We start from the raw sequence: 16380 nt of genomic DNA on the forward strand, positions 1-16380 counted from the left end.
AATTTGTTGCCTGAATTTTACCGGTGTTGTGTTATTTAGTGTTAAATTACAGTAACAATAAGACTCATAGTCGTGAGAGATGACGTGTAATAACTAGTACTACTACTACTAACTCACCGTCTGGCTAAACCTATACTATAGTACGAGTTATCTTATTATTAACGTGTTACTATTACTAGCTGTACTATTTCTAAACAAAATTACTATGAGCCAAACAATATAATTTACTATAGTATAGGACTTAGAAATTAAAATATTTTTGTTACTTTAATATTTGTACATTTAAGACTAAGGGGGGGAAAATGCTAGTTTTGTGTACAACTCAGTTATGTTTCGTATTTATGGATGAACATATTCTTGTAGAATCAGAAATAATAAGTAGCTTCATGTGGGTTTAAAAGAAAAAATAACTTTTTACATATACTAGAATACACTAGTTTCGACAGGAAGTTGCCAAGTGTATACCCTATACGACTATACTTGGACAAGGATATTTAAACTTCAAGTTCAAGATAAATTCTAAAACCTTGGAGCTTTTCACTTTAAATTTAACCCACTTATCAGCTTATTTGTATTTGTGTTTTTACAGAACAGTTATCTCTCTCACACACACTTGTTGCTACAGCATGTGTGTAAATCTGTGTTCAGTTTGTTGTTAGTTGCACCAACAGCACTATGTTAATTGCTTTTCTGTATGTATACATATTACTTGACATGATAAAAAAACAACAAAAAAAACTTCCTTTTCTACACAATTAGAAAAATGTAAAACAGGACTTTTTAAAATTGATTTTTAGCTTAAGTAAGTTGCGTGCTAGTCGACTTAATAAAATGTATTTATAAATGTAGGCTTGTGTTCATTTTCTCTAAGCAATCACAACTTGTAGTAGTAATAAAATCTGTAATGTCACAAATTTATAAACAAAAATAAAGAACAGCATATATTGGGTTTATATGAAAAATAATTTAAGCTTATTACATATACTTTGTGACATCTTTGATTAAACGGTAGGTTACTAGCAAATTTATTGTAATGATTTAGACAAAATATTCAAAGATATATTCTAAAATTCTAGGCTATCTGGATTAATTTTTAAAGTTTTGTTTATTTAAATTTTTCTTTTTTTTTAATTAAGTTGAATTGGACCTAACATTAAAAATAAACCTCATATAAACTTTGTTTTAATATTCTTTGGGTTAGGTTAGTACAAATATAGATTTTAAGTATGAAGTACTGTAGTTAAAGCGTTAGTTTAGATATTTTTCTAGTTAGTTTTAAGATAGTTAAGCAATATTTTTCTTTATACTACTTTTAGGGTATTTGATTTTTATTTAGTTTTATTGTAGTATTACATTATTGTTTTGTTTTTAGTAGTTAGATGTAGTAGAAGAAATGTTACAAAGTGAATTGTGTAAAAAAATAATGTATTAAGCTGTCTTTTCAAGATACTTCCAGTAAGTTGGAGTTTCTAGAGTTTGCTTGCTTGTTGATAAAAAGTTGGAGTTTTCTGTGGGAAAATCCTAGAATTATAGGAGTGGAAGAAGCTGGTCAGATGAGTAAATTATAAAAGAAATAGAAAATTTTATACTTAAATTTTGTTTTTGGAAATGACAAGAATTTAAATGCTGACACACTGTACTGTAAAGGATTGATGGAAAGGATTTGGAAGGTAAGAAATAGAGGTGTTTGTAATAGGGGATTCTCTAATTAGGTATATTGATACATGTAGGTGCACTTTACATTTCCATTAATGTTTGTGTGGATAATTCATTAAACTAAATTTAGAATTAGCTTAAATAGATGTTAAGTTTTAAAATTCTATAGATAAGAAAGGTGCATCTAGCTCAGTGGTAGGAACAAAGGAAGATATTCTTTTTCTTATGAAGCGCAAGCATATTAGAGATAATGGTGTTAGAATTGACAGGTATGGAAAGGTATTGGCCAGTTACTTTAGAGATTTAAGGACAAGATTGTTGAGAACTATAGCTCTTTCAGGTATTGGCCAGTTACTTTAGAGATTTAAGGACAAGATTGTTGAGAACTATAGCTCTTTCAGAAGTTCATTTTATAGCTAGTATAGTTTTAAGGTTTCCTTGCCCCATTACTTTGTTTGAAATTATTAGCAAGAATCTGGCATTTTGGGTAAGGGTACTTTGTATATTATTTTGTATCTTGATTTTAAGAAGCCATTTGGTAAAATTTCTCTGAATAAATTGATTAGTACATGTAGTGTGACTAAGTGGTACAAAGCAAAGAGATGTTAGTTTTACTAAGTGGGAATATACAAGTAGTGGGATCCTTTATAGGTCAGTGTTCAAATCTTTGTTTATTATATTTGTGCATGATTTTGAAAGCTTTATGAACATTGGCATTTCCAAATTTGCTAATTATACTACTTTGTTGAGTATGCTTCTCTTATTCCAGCTTTGACAGCTTTCGTGATTAAATTGCACCAAAACATAGGAAATTAATTTTCATGTTGAGAAGTATTAACCCATGCACTTGGGATATGGAAATTTGGGAAGACTTGTAGTACTGATTTGAGAAGATCATTGATTTTATTGGTAAAAAGAAGAGTTACTTGTAATTTTTGATAAACCTTTTGCTGAGTTTAACTTGCAAAATGAGAAAAAGTATTCTTTGTTTTATTTAAAGAAATTTTGAATTTAAGATACAGAAGATTATTGTAGAATTTCACAAACCATTTTTGAGGCCTCTTTTGGAGTACTTGATTATGTGGTTTTTTGTCATCTTACTACTGGGAGGATAACAGAAAGAGTATAAAGATTAGGTTTTACTTTGTTTATGCTAGAAGGATAGAGTTGCAGTGTTGGATTTGTTTTTACTAGGAAATATGAACTGGAATGTTAGGGATAATAGGTTTAAGATTTTGAAGCTTAGGTGAAGATTTGTAGTTTGGCAAAATTATTTTAAGAACAAGAAAAAAGGTGAATTAAGATCATTAGGCCCATTGAGTTTATATCTGAGCCAAAAAATACAACAACTTCAGTATAGCCTTTTATATCCAAATACCTATCCAAAGAAAAATTTCAAATTTCAAAAAAATTGAAATAACAGCACACCACATGATCAGGCAAACTATTCCTTAACTTTTAAACTGTAATCAACAGAATATTTTCAGTTAGTTACAAACTTGTTGAATGGTTTGATAAAGTATGTGCAGTTATATGTACTTTCTGACTGATTTGAAAACAAACCAGTTTACTATTTATTACTTTGCATTTCATAAACATATTACTGTTCTTCATCCGTGCCAAAGCAGTTTTTTTCTGTATATGTGCTTGTATTGACCAGTAATATTTATGCTTTACACATTTAAACTAGATATTAATCTACTATATATGTATTTTAAACTTTTCAAGACATTAAATCATAGCCTAAATTTTAAAGAACATTTCAGTTACAAATGATTTCATTAAAATATTTTGACCAATATTTTCATGTGGAAGGTAGCTAATCAGACTGAAACTTTAAAAATTTTGCAAACATTTTCCATGTTTGATCTATAGTTTGCTGAACCTCAACCATTATTTCAAATTCTGAAAGGCAGAAATATGCAATAATTCATGGAATATTGATCATGTAAAATAAAGACTAAAATTAATATACTTACACCGAATTAATGATTAAAACTTTAATTCAGTTATCTGTTGTGGGCCATCTGATTCAGTTCATACTAATAGTGGAAATTGTGTTTGACAAACATAGTTCATTTTGTAAAACTTCTTCTAATGGACATATATCTTACTTGATTTAACTTATTGTGACTTACTAAAAGCTTTTTCTAAAGTTCCATGTAGTATGTTTGAAAAAATATTTATTGAATATCATATTCTTATATGTAAGAAGCAATAGGAGAGCAACTCATAAATGTTGTCAGTTTTATAGGGGCTAAAATGAATAACATTTTGGTTGTCTGATAAGAACTGTAAACTTTGGAGGTTAAACATGCTCTTCAAACAAATTTTTAGAAACAATTCTTGAATTTTTTTTGTGAATGAATATTAATTTTTGATTAGAACAAGCAACTTGCATAGGTCACCACTAAAAATAAACCCACTAATCAGCTCAGCTAACTAAATATACTGAGGTAGTAGTTTTAAGCTTTAGAAATCTAAGACCCAAATATTCAAAGATAGAATTACTTTTGTTTTATAAATTTGTTTTTTTCTTGATGTGATGCATATTGATAATTTAAGTTTCTTGTATTCAGGTTCAGACTCATTATAGGAAGGACATTAACCATTGTCTAAAATTTGAGCAGTGATTTGTTGTGTTTAAAAATTAGGAAGATCTTGGTTAAACTTAAAAGAATAAGAAAACTTTTATAACCTTGTGTAGTATAAGAGTTGAAAGTGTGGTCAGGCCTTGCTTACAACCCTATATTAAATTTTGACCCTTTTGTTACAGGAAGGAATATTTATGTTGTGGAGAAGGCAGAGACTCGCTACTAGAATGATACTTGGTTTAAGAAATTTAAGTAATCATAAGAGGCTTTAGCCTTGTATTTACATTATAGAAGAAATGAAGGTGTTTTACATTTGGATAAACTACTTTAGAGAGATTTGCTTGAATAATTGAATGATAAGGTTGAAGAGAGGAATTTGAATGTTAGATGTAACAGCTTTAAGCTATGAAAGCCCAGGTTCTGACTTGCTGTTTCATAAATTACTTTTGTTAATTTCTTCTGTGAAATCCTTTTGATGATTAAATAATTTTGTAGTAGTTTTGATGGTTTTTTAATAGAGGGCTAGAGAAGATAATTCCTTTCTACTGATCTTTTATTATATGTTAGATGTTGGTATTTCAAGTTAGTCATATAACAAACATGATTAATTGAACAGACAAGTCTGTTTCTGATATATGTTAATTCAGTAAGTACAGTTATTTCTATGCAATATAGCTAACTAAGCTTTCTTTTACTGTAAATTTTGCTTTATACAAGGATGTATGGATATTTGTTGATATGTTTTTAACTATACAAATAAAATAACTTCATTAAAGATATTTTGTGTTTAGTATGTGCTTAAAAGTAGTTTCTGTAAGAATAAGTGCCACTTAAAATTACAGTTAAAATCTTTACGTAATTAATATGTTACCACTCTTTGTTAGTTTTCTTTGATTGAAATAAAACATATACTTACAGCTTGTATATTTATGTCTCTGTCTGTAACTAAGATTTTCTACCTTGGAACTTACAAGGGTTCTTGGGTTTGCCAGAAGTGTTCTAAAACTCTTTACTTTATTAATTTTCTCATTTTTATGAGTTTGAGAAATACTTCAATTTTGCCCTTTGCTAATGTATGCAGATGATACATATGTGTCATTCATATGAAAATAAATGTTGAACCTTGTGCAAGTACCTTTACTAGTAATCTCTAATTTGATGAATAATTTATAAACTATTTTTGATCCTGAATATTTTTTAGAACATGAGCGTCGAGATAAAAAGCAGTGTTACTGCCACAATTGTCAGAAGAAACGAAGTCGTTTGCAAGCACGAGAACCATGGAGGAGAGCCAAACAAAGGCTGATGTAAGCATCTATTTAGCAGATATTGTTCTATGTTCACTTTCTGTGTATAAATGTATTACTTAAAATGTACATGTGTATGTATTTATTTTCTATAGAAGTCCTGCAATACCGTTTTGACCATTTGTTCATTTATGTTTTGAATTGTGTGTATCACTTGTGCATCTTATCAGAACATAATTTAATTTTTCATACACTGTTTTTTTTTGTAAGTATTGCACTATATTATTAATTCTACAAATACAAATTTAAATATACAAAGACAAATATATGCTATTAAACAAATATAAAGATACTAGTTGATTTGTAGCTGACATGTGCGTAAATACCATTACAGTAAACTTGAGATTTCTACTAATTTTATATATATTTATATATACATAAGTTTATATGTGCTTGATAACAAAACTAGGTATTTAAATACATTTTATACTTTCAGAAAGTTTCTCTTGATCTTGGGGTGGATAGCCCTATTAGCTACAGCTTACAAGGTGGCTAACTTGCAACATGATTATGTTGCATGGGATCCTTTTGAAATTCTTCAGATTGATCCAGTAAGTCATTTATTTATTTTGACTATCAGTTATTCTTTTCTTCTCGGTTTAGTTGTTATATAGTCACAAAGAAAGTAGTATAGATTTACAACCTCTTACCCAACAGTCATGCATATATACTAAACTTTTTTTTTATCTTTCTATAATGGAAGGATATTTTTATTGATTTATATACAATTAGTTGGTCATAGCTACAGCTTTCAATGAGACTTCATTGAAAAGATAATTTTTACTATATTTCTTACCATAAGTCAAATATAATAAATGTTGTAAAGTTCTGTTGTGGCTCCAATTTCAATCAGCAGTGCTAAAGTCATGACTCTTCCAGCAGAATACCAGTTTCAAATCTTCACATTAGAGTTCTAACTCTCTCACTCGTAGAATGGTTATTACTTTGTAGAGAACATAATAAACGAGGAATATTTTCAAATCACTTAAACGTTGTTTTGGAATCATACAGCAAAAGTTTATTTCATAATTGTAAAATATCAAATGCTAAGCCTAACTTACCAGTTCTGTATGAGTATTGGCTTTGCTTTTCCCATTCGTATTTTAAACAAACCACATTGTTTTTGTCATCTTTAATAGTTAATAGATTTATTTAATAACAGTTTAATTCAGAGTAACATTTTTTAATATTGGAAGACTTTTATCTCATTTTATTGTTGGTTAAAATAATTAGCATAAAGTTATCATTGGATTTAATTTGCATGTTTTATAATTTTTAGAACCTTTTTGTAAAAATTAAGTACGTAATGATATTATAAAAACTAGAGGTGACAAAAACATCTTGAGTGCTTTACAAAGTCCAAAACCAAAACAATTAATATGTAACTCAGTGAATTACATCTACCAAATTGTTGGTTCTGAAACATACTTACCTTCTCTCACACTATAGCTTTATCCTGACAAAAGTTTTTGTTCTTTGCCCCTCTAAGCATTGGTAGGAATCTTACCTCACTTGCTCCAGCCTTTATACCCCACTATATTGCCCAAAGTAAGTTAAATCTTGTGATTCTATTCACCTATGTCAATGCACCTCATATCCGAGATACATATATAAGCTCCCTGTTATTACTTCCTTTTCACTTTTTGAGATGGACCAATTAGCAGACCCAAAACTGGCCATTTCATGGGGAGGAAGGGCAGGAGAGTGTAACAGGAAGTAAGCATTATCAGAAATACATTTTCAGTAAAGGAAAATATTAAATTGCAAAACACACTCACCTCCAGATGAGGGAAAAACCCACACAGAAAGTGTCTGCATAAAAAAAAAGGGGTGTGAAAATGAGATACAGTAATAACACACCAGTGGGATCCATACAACTTTTGGAACAGGTATGTTCTTTGCCCAGACAACATAAAATCTAATTCCTATGCCCAGTCATTAAAACAAAACTATATAACATTGAATATCATCTAGTGTATTTATGATTTGTTTTTTAATAACATTCTTCCTTATACAAAACAGACTAAGTGGGAAGAGTTTTCTTTTTCATTAACTATTTATTATAAAGCATCAAATTTATTTGAGTAAGATTTCACGTGTATGCTTTTTTATTTACCAGCTAATGAATTATGTCATAAGAAAATACAGTGTAAAATACCTAATACTTTGATTAAAAAAATCAGGTTTTTTTTTTCAGCCTAAATACAAGTATTAAACTTTTTACTAAGGGAAGTCTGATTGCCATTTCAGTAAAATACAGGATGTTTAATTATTAAATGATGCTTTGTTAATTATTTCTTTTAATATTATTGAAATGCCATATACACATACAAGATATGATTCAAAAGAGTGTAATGCCTTTATTATCATTACTTTAATGCATTCACTGATTACAACAATCTACAGTTTCAATTTTTTCAAAGATTTTAAGGCAAACAACATTGCAGGTTGATTCCATAGGTTCTGAAGTGTTATGAGCTAGCTCTTGTACATTATTTACTTAAAATAATATCATATTAAAAAAGTGTTAACAAAATGACTATTGAGAGCAGTGCACTCCTCACCCCTTCCTCAACTTTCCCAGTAGTTGATCCGGCCAGTTATAAGCATTGATCCTATTATGGGGTTAGGCCCAGTCTAGCTGAATCCATAACTCCAGCTGTTCATGAAGGTGGTTCATTATTCACATTGAGAATATATTGAGATGCACCACAAATGTGATGTTTTCATCAAAGAAGTATGAGAATAGAATATGAATTCCAAGAACACCACCTGTCACTATTACGCTGGCACTGGCCTGATCCTACCATTAGAGCTGGGTGATAAGTGGTATTTGTTAATGAATTACATTCAAGTAATTGGTTAGTATGGTGTTCACCAAGTGACTTCCATAAAAAGCTAAACAACAAAGTTGGCAGTGAATGCTACTAGCAAGTTCCATTCCCTCCAGTTAGGAAGTTCAAGAAGAAAAAATAAACAATTTATGACAATTGATATAACTGGAATTTTGGATAATTGATGGTTGGATTAATCGGAAATATTAATTGAGATTAGTTATTTATTTTCATTACAATCACTTTAATTGTAATTTAGATTAGGTCAATTTAATCATAATTTGGATTTATTTGTTTGCATGACACTAATCAGTGTAATCACTGCTCATAGGTAATTGATTATGTTGATTAATTGATTAAATTCCCCTGCTCTGTTCACCATGTTGATATCTATTGTAGGCTGTGATTACTTCAGTAATATTTTAAAATCTCACTGAGGTAGAATTTAGCATCATCACTCCACATTATGGTAGGAATAATTTTCTCCATTGTCCAATATCATTTACACCACTGTAAGCACTTGTCAAGATCATCATACCTAAGCTTTTGGTAAAACTGCAGCTTGTAGGTATGAAACATTTTTCCTTGTTTGAAAGGTACCAAATTGAAGACCGGTTAATGTCAATTTTTCATGCAATGCTGCATCTGGAAAAATCTGAGAATTTCTTGTCAGCAACACTACCAATTTCTCATAGTCCTTCACAGTGTGATGTAGCTGTGGACAATATGGATGTTCTCTGTGGAATGCCATGGTAATATTCTAGGTATTTTCATTACAGGAATATCAGTTTTATATTCTTATCTATGGAAACAAGTCAATCAGTATTCTTTTCATTTGTAAGTGAGCAAACATGATAAATTTATGCAGGTGGAGCACTCCTTTTTGAATCATATTGTGTGTTTGTATCTTTATTTACATGTGTGAAAGTATTTTCATATTTAAAACTAGTATTTCTTGTTAAAATGTTTATATCTTTAAAAAATTTTGTTTCCTTTTAACAAGTTATAAGTATGTTAGTATATTCTATGAAAACTTTGATTTATTTTTATTAATTTTGTGTGTGGTATAACATTTTTTTTTAAAAAACTCAGTTTTTATGTTTTGCCACTTTGATAATATTTTACTCTTAAGTGATTTCAGTGATTTTGCATATGTACATTGCAGTGACCTTTCCTGGGGAGAATTATGCCCCATACACACATATATCACCTCAGTATCCTACTAACTGAATAAATAGCAATATGAAATATGTTAATATTAGTTTTTGAGTTTCAAGATTTCAATTAATTATTTTCAGGCTTCTTCCACAGCAGAGATTAAGAAAGCCTATAGAAAGTTAAGTTTAAAGTTTCACCCAGATAAGGAGGGAGGAGACGAGAAAAAGTTCATGATGATTGCCAAAGCTTATGCAGCGTAAGTTTTAACGATTCATTATAGGTTTATCTTATCATTGGTTGAATTTACATTACAATGTTTGCTTACTGAAACTCAAAAGTAGGGGTACAATGCAGCTGAAAAACCAGAGAAAATATAATATTTGTCATTAATAAGTTTACTTTATCAGCTCTAATATGAAATCACTACAAAGTACTGGAGTAAAAACATATTGTTGTTGACCTTCCATATGATGTTCTTATCTTTATGTTTTTATCTGCTATTTACATGTGTAAATTAATGAACAAAAATAATTTTTCTCAGTCTTCAGAAGTGTATGTTTTGTGACCAATACTTTTATACTTACCAGGATTCACATGACTGGGCAAAATACCTCTAGACTTTTCCTACAAAATTCAGGTTTCACTTTTTATTTTCACCTGCAGTGAAATTTGAGTCATCTTCATCTTTCAGTTCAGTCAGTCACTTGCCATACCAAAAGTGACAAGTAGTATCATCACATAGCTGGTTTCCAAACTCTCTATACAAGTCAGTCAAATCACTGAGACACTGTGCTTATCCACATGTTCCCAACTCTGCATGTATAATATAGGCATAAGCCAATCAGAATGCTTGATCTGATTTCCTTACCAAGAGTGTCATTACCAGTCATGCATTTAGTGAAAGTTTGTGTCAAAAAAGTTGAGTGTATATTGTATTGATAGACATAATTATTATCAGTGGATTATGGAAGAGTGGTAGTGATGATGGGGAAGGTCTTTGTTTTTTTGTGTGTGTGTGGGGCACTAAGTTTGTAGTTTTTATTTACATGAGGTAATTGACAGGAAAACACACACACATATTATGACACCAGATGTTCAAGCCGTGTAAGGTAAATTGCCTATTTCTTTGCATTTATATATATTTTCCTAATCTGTTTTTGTGCAATTCCAAATATTTTAAATTGTTTGTATTTGTATAAACACATACACATATGTATGTATTATAAATAAGGAACTTTTTTTTTTTATCAAGCAGTGTTCATACATTGGGAATATGTTTGTAGTCTCCATATTTTCAACAACTTCTCCCTATTGCTACCCGGAGAGAGAAGTGACTTCCTGTTTTGGGAGTTTGTATGACTCCTGACTTACATAGAGATGATTATAAATAAAACAGATATTTCAAAAGCATTTGGATCTTGGTATTTCCTACACACAACAACCTGCTTGTTTTTTTTCTTTAATAGGTTGAATGGTATTCAGAAATATTGGTTTTAGTCTTAATTCTTAAGAAGAGAAAAATATTCACTATATCTACAATCTTTGTCTTTATTAGAAGTTTTATGATTTCTGTTCTATTTTCAATGTCAATTTGTATGGGTATTGCCTTAAAATTGTTTGCTCATTCTAGTAAAATTAAATGCTAATTAGAAGGAGAGGAGCATCTGTTGTAATAGCATTTGTGCTGTCTTATCAGTCTAATGCCATCTTTACCAAAAAACAATAATGATAATTTTGAAATTTTTTATTTGAAAAGTGTACAAGTATGATTCTGTCATAATTTATGACTAAGATTATATGATTTTCATGATACATTTACTATTAAGGATATTAAATATTACTTTACTTAAATTCCAAGTAGAACAAAGCTTTTAAGTTAAGAAATGAAGATCTGTTTTACACTTTGTTTTGATTTTTAACAGGTTAACTGATGATGAGGCCAGGAAGAATTGGGAAATGTATGGTAATCCAGATGGTCCTGGTGGTAAGTTAAATTTGATTTATTTTTGCATTTACCTGTAATGAATTATTGAACATAAAGTATATTATCTTTTTTTTTTTGCCATTTTCTTTTTAATGTGAAGAATACATTTATTACAAATAACTTGTTGATTAACCACAAAATTTCAAGAAATTTCACTAGTAATAACGATATGGGTACAAAAAACAAGTAAACTTTAATTCTTTCTTACCCAGATGGGCACATCCATCCTCAAAGGAAACATTGCACCATTGGATTTAAAACATTTTAGAAAATAAAATTATAGTCGGTCTTCCACACATTTAAAAAAGCAAACTTTGGAGTTGAAATTTATTCAATAAAAAAGTTTTATTCATTTAAGTTTATACATATAAATTACTAATTATGATATTGGATCGATTTTAGTGGAATTTGAACATAAGTATTACTGTTTGAGAAGTCATAGGCTAATCATCTAAACATGTAATGAAAATGCTCTTTTTTATGTTTTTTCCACTGGAAAAAACATTATGGCTTTTATTTAAATATAGATCCATGTGGAGATTGGTACTAAGTGATAAAAGCTTAGCTTGGTGATCTCGTGCTAGAAGAAAGCATATTTAGGAATAACTTCTGCTGTAATTAAAGTTTTACTTTTTAAAAAGTTAGCTTTATCATTTTCTACTTCATTTAAAGTATGATGTTGCAGTATTTTAGGATAAGAAAATACACAGAAAAGAAATGTAAAAAAACAATGTATATATATATATATAAATCAGTGTAAAAGGATTATAAAACTTGTATATATTAAATGAAATCTGATTAACAATTTAAAAAATGGCTTGTTTATAATCTAAGATTGTTAAAAAAAAGTATTTTTATTGTATACTAATGATAGTTACCACTTTATACTGTGTCGAGTATTATTTGAATCAAAACAAAGAGAAAATTTATAATTTTATAAAATAAAATCTTTATGAAAAAATTTATGGGGATGTAGGAGGATGTAAAGATCAGTAACTAAAATCTTAAGCAAAGGTAAGAATATTCAATAATTTCTTGAGAATGATGTATCACAATGAAATCTTTTTGAATTTTTAAAGCTGCAAATTCATAAAAATATCATGTATTAAAAATGGATAGTTTTATGCACAGAAACTGTATAATTGAAAAATTTCATGTGAAATTTCAAACTATTTCATCCAGTAGTTTTTACAATGCAATAAAATAAACCGCATAACAGATGTGTTGAATTGAGGCACATTGCCGTTTGAGAATTAAGTGGCCCAAATGCACGAACATAAAGATTTATTATTAGAGGTTAACTGCATTTTTCAAAATTCATAACATTTTTTAACAAATACATTGTCTAACACACCTTTTTAAATGCACATCCTGACGGTGTATTCTGTTGCTATGATAAATCTTTGAAAATATCTAGACTTCAAAATAATACTACGATAATTTTTCACTATTCAATGCATATCTACATGTTTCATTTTAAAGATTATTCTCTTTCCTCATTGAAAGATTGACCATTTCAAAACAAGATTTCTACCATAATTGAAAAAAAAGTTCTTACCTTGTATTGCAAAATGACCCAAAACTTTTTTTATTATTTATCAAGTAGAAGATCGATACATGAACAGTGCGTACCTATTTCACTATATGATTGAAGCACAAGGCTAAGTAAGACATGTTCAAAATCAAGCTTTGAAGTTCTCTAGTCCAATTCACTGTGCCACCAAACTTACTCACCCTTTTTTCTTATGGAAGTTACTGTTGGCCAGAGTAAAAGAATCTGTCTGGCAGCACCTGCTGCCAACTTTTCCTTAAACTTATGGCTAGAACAACTGCTGCCAACCTTTTTATTTTGAACTGCTAGTTGGGAAGATGAATTTTAAACTCCACTTTATTTGCCACTGCATTAGATTGAAATTACTAACAGCTGTGTAATTGTATGTTTTATGTACTTATTTTAGACTATGTTGAAGAAGAGCATTAATGTTTTGTTAATTACTGGTTTCTTTATGAGAAAAATTGTAATGTTAATAACTTGACTATACCTGAAAAAAAAATAGTAAGGTAGCACATTTACAAAAGAACAAACTTTGAATTGAACATACTTGTTTGTATTGGGTGATCCTTACATCATTGTGTTTGCCACAGTTTGGAATTCTCAATTTAATTGCTTCAAGATAATATAATGTGAACTTCAAAGCAAAGTTGGATGTATAAATACTTATTCATGAAATCTTACGTTTTTTTGATAACTAAAAATTACTAGTAATAGAGAAAACACAACATTTCAATATCAATGTCATGGGTCTAAAATCTGTATGCTTTATTCAGTTTTATAATTGCATTTGGTTAATGTCCAAATTTGTTTTTTATAGTGTAGTGTATTAAGCTTCAGTTCTGTTTCTTTCTAGCTACTTCATTTGGAATAGCTTTACCATCATGGATTGTAGAAAAAGAGAATTCTATCTGGGTAGGTAAATATGCAAGACAAAAGTTATAGTTATACAGTATGTAGAAACAGGAAATTTCAGTAAATGCTTAAAATCTTACTGTTTATGAAACGTTATATCATACAACACAAGGAAGGGGTTATTTCATGTGTTATGAAATGACTGTTAAAATCTCTAGTAGTAGTATTATATATAAATATGTGTGTGTGTGTTGAGAGAGAGAGAGAGAGAGAGAACACTAATAAAAGTTCATCATTGAGAAATATTTATTAAATATTGTTTTATGTTTGTGTTCTACATTTTAGAACTGTGTATACAAATATTCAATGTATATTTCTATTCAAGGTTTTAGAACTGTGTATGCAAGTATTCAATGTATATTTCTATTCAAGGTTTTAGAACTGTGTATGCAAGTATTCAGTGCATATTTGTTTCCCAAATTTTAGAAGTATGTATACAATGTTTCAATCTTGGATTACTGTATGGTAAGAATATGTAAAAAACAAAAAATTACAATTCTGCAATTTTAAAGATATATATTATAAAAAAAAAACAGACATCAAATATTAACTTATATACAATAATTTACAATTGGTTACAATACAAAAAAGATCACTCTATCTTGGTAGATCCACGTAGGAACTGTATCTCCATTCAATGAATTCACTTCAAAATGTAGTATGTCAAAATTTAGCTTCAGGTTATAAATTCAAAGTTCTAATTCACGCTAGATGTATGGTTACAAAAAGTTCACTGTTCTAATGTCAGCAGCACCAAAACTTGTCAACATTTTCAAAAAGGTTTTCAACAGTTCTCAAAAAACACAAGGCTAACAAAAGTTAAGACTAATTCTTAAACTTACAAAACTCTTTGGAGTCGTAAACAAAAAGCTAATGATAGCTTATAACAAAAACCTACAATTGATATCTAGGTTCAAATACTCTCAAGTTCGATACCAAAATCTTTGTCTGAAATGGCCACTCAAACTAAACTAAACCAAACTTCTCAAAACATTCCTCTCTTCTCACTAACAGAAACTTAACTTTTTTATATAAAACCCCAAAAAAACCTTTGTAAAGAGCACATGTGCTTACAATTTTTAGTTACATGTGTTTGATCAGGCAATTCACCTGTAGTGCCTCACAAGTAAGTTTTACAAAAATACAGCATTATAACAACAAGTATATAGTCCATATTTTTTTTCCCACGATTTAGTACTACATGTAAAAATGTTTATTCTATATTTGTTTTCCAATTTTTAATGTAGGGATTACTGTTGTATTTTTTATATTTGTTCCCCAGGATTTTGAATTGTTTGTATTAATTCTGTGTATTTTTTGTTTTTAAGATGTTTGAGTTAATATTCTGCTTCTGCATTTCTAACATAATTTGAACTGATTTCTTTAATCTTGTTTTTTTTTATCAATCTTTTGATTATGTGTATGTACTGATGATTTTTTCAGGTTTTAGGACTGTATGCTTTGGTATTTATGGTGGCCCTTCCTGTCTCAGTGGTAAGATAATTGCTTTTCATCTTCAATAGAAATATTATATTGTATTTCCAAACAACAAAAGGACTTTCATACTAATGTGTTGTCATTTTATACTGCCAGCTAGATTTACAGCAGTGAGCTCTACTGTTTCTCTGAATGTTTTTTGTGATTAGTATTTGATGTTTTCACGATATTAGTGTCCAAATTTATATCTGTAATAGTATAACTAATGGAGTGACTACAATGAAAATGTATGGCTAAACTGCATGGATACTGAAGTGATACACTTATACAGAAAAGAGTCGGATAATATGTATTGTGTTTTGTCAGTGACATACATTTTGAATAACAGTTATAACTTGTTCATTTTACATTAAGATTTTCATCTTGTTGCATGTTCATGCATTATATTCATAAAGTACTTTGCACATCCCATCATGGAGCTTTGATCATTTTTCATATAACTATTGTAATCTAATTTTTGTATTTGTTACATTCAACACTATATTATGTTCTACAGATAAAACAATATAAACAAAGCACTGTGCAGTATTTCATAGTAATACCTTCTGACCTTGTTACTGTAGAAATGACATAACAGTGAATAATTGAGAGAGTTTGGTTGTATTTTCACTTCAACTTTCATTCATTATTCTAACAAAAGCAACTGTATTAAGGAAATTGATTACTTTGTAAAATAAATTATAAACTGATTGATACAGTAATTGACCAGTAGAACTACAGTGCTTCTTTAAATACTCTTTATTATGAGAAAAAAACGTGATGATTTATAAGTGGAAGAGAAACAATTAAAAACTCAACTGTATAGTTATATTCTAAACTTGCAGCTGATTGTACACAGCATGGTCACAAGTAAATAGACACCACCTTTTCAGAAAAAATTAAA

The 16380-nt window shown here is 29.1% G+C and overlaps 1 protein-coding gene across 1 annotated transcript in view; it reads left to right on the forward strand.

Moving 5' to 3' along the window:
• Positions 1-16380, forward strand: part of LOC106464942 (translocation protein SEC63 homolog) — a 56512-nt gene that overhangs the window by 1783 nt on the left and 38349 nt on the right. Inside the window, exons 2-9 of the mRNA XM_013925115.2 lie at positions 1434-1557; positions 1826-1996; positions 5452-5557; positions 5994-6108; positions 9690-9805; positions 11472-11533; positions 13942-14000; positions 15444-15494. Of these exons, the coding sequence (XP_013780569.1) occupies positions 1434-1557; positions 1826-1996; positions 5452-5557; positions 5994-6108; positions 9690-9805; positions 11472-11533; positions 13942-14000; positions 15444-15494 (804 nt within the window). The remainder of the gene's footprint in view (positions 1-1433; positions 1558-1825; positions 1997-5451; positions 5558-5993; positions 6109-9689; positions 9806-11471; positions 11534-13941; positions 14001-15443; positions 15495-16380) is intronic.

The sequence above is a fragment of the Limulus polyphemus genome, unplaced genomic scaffold (assembly GCF_000517525.1).
Source record: "Limulus polyphemus unplaced genomic scaffold, Limulus_polyphemus-2.1.2 Scaffold1790, whole genome shotgun sequence".
Lineage (NCBI taxonomy): Eukaryota > Metazoa > Arthropoda > Merostomata > Xiphosura > Limulidae > Limulus > Limulus polyphemus.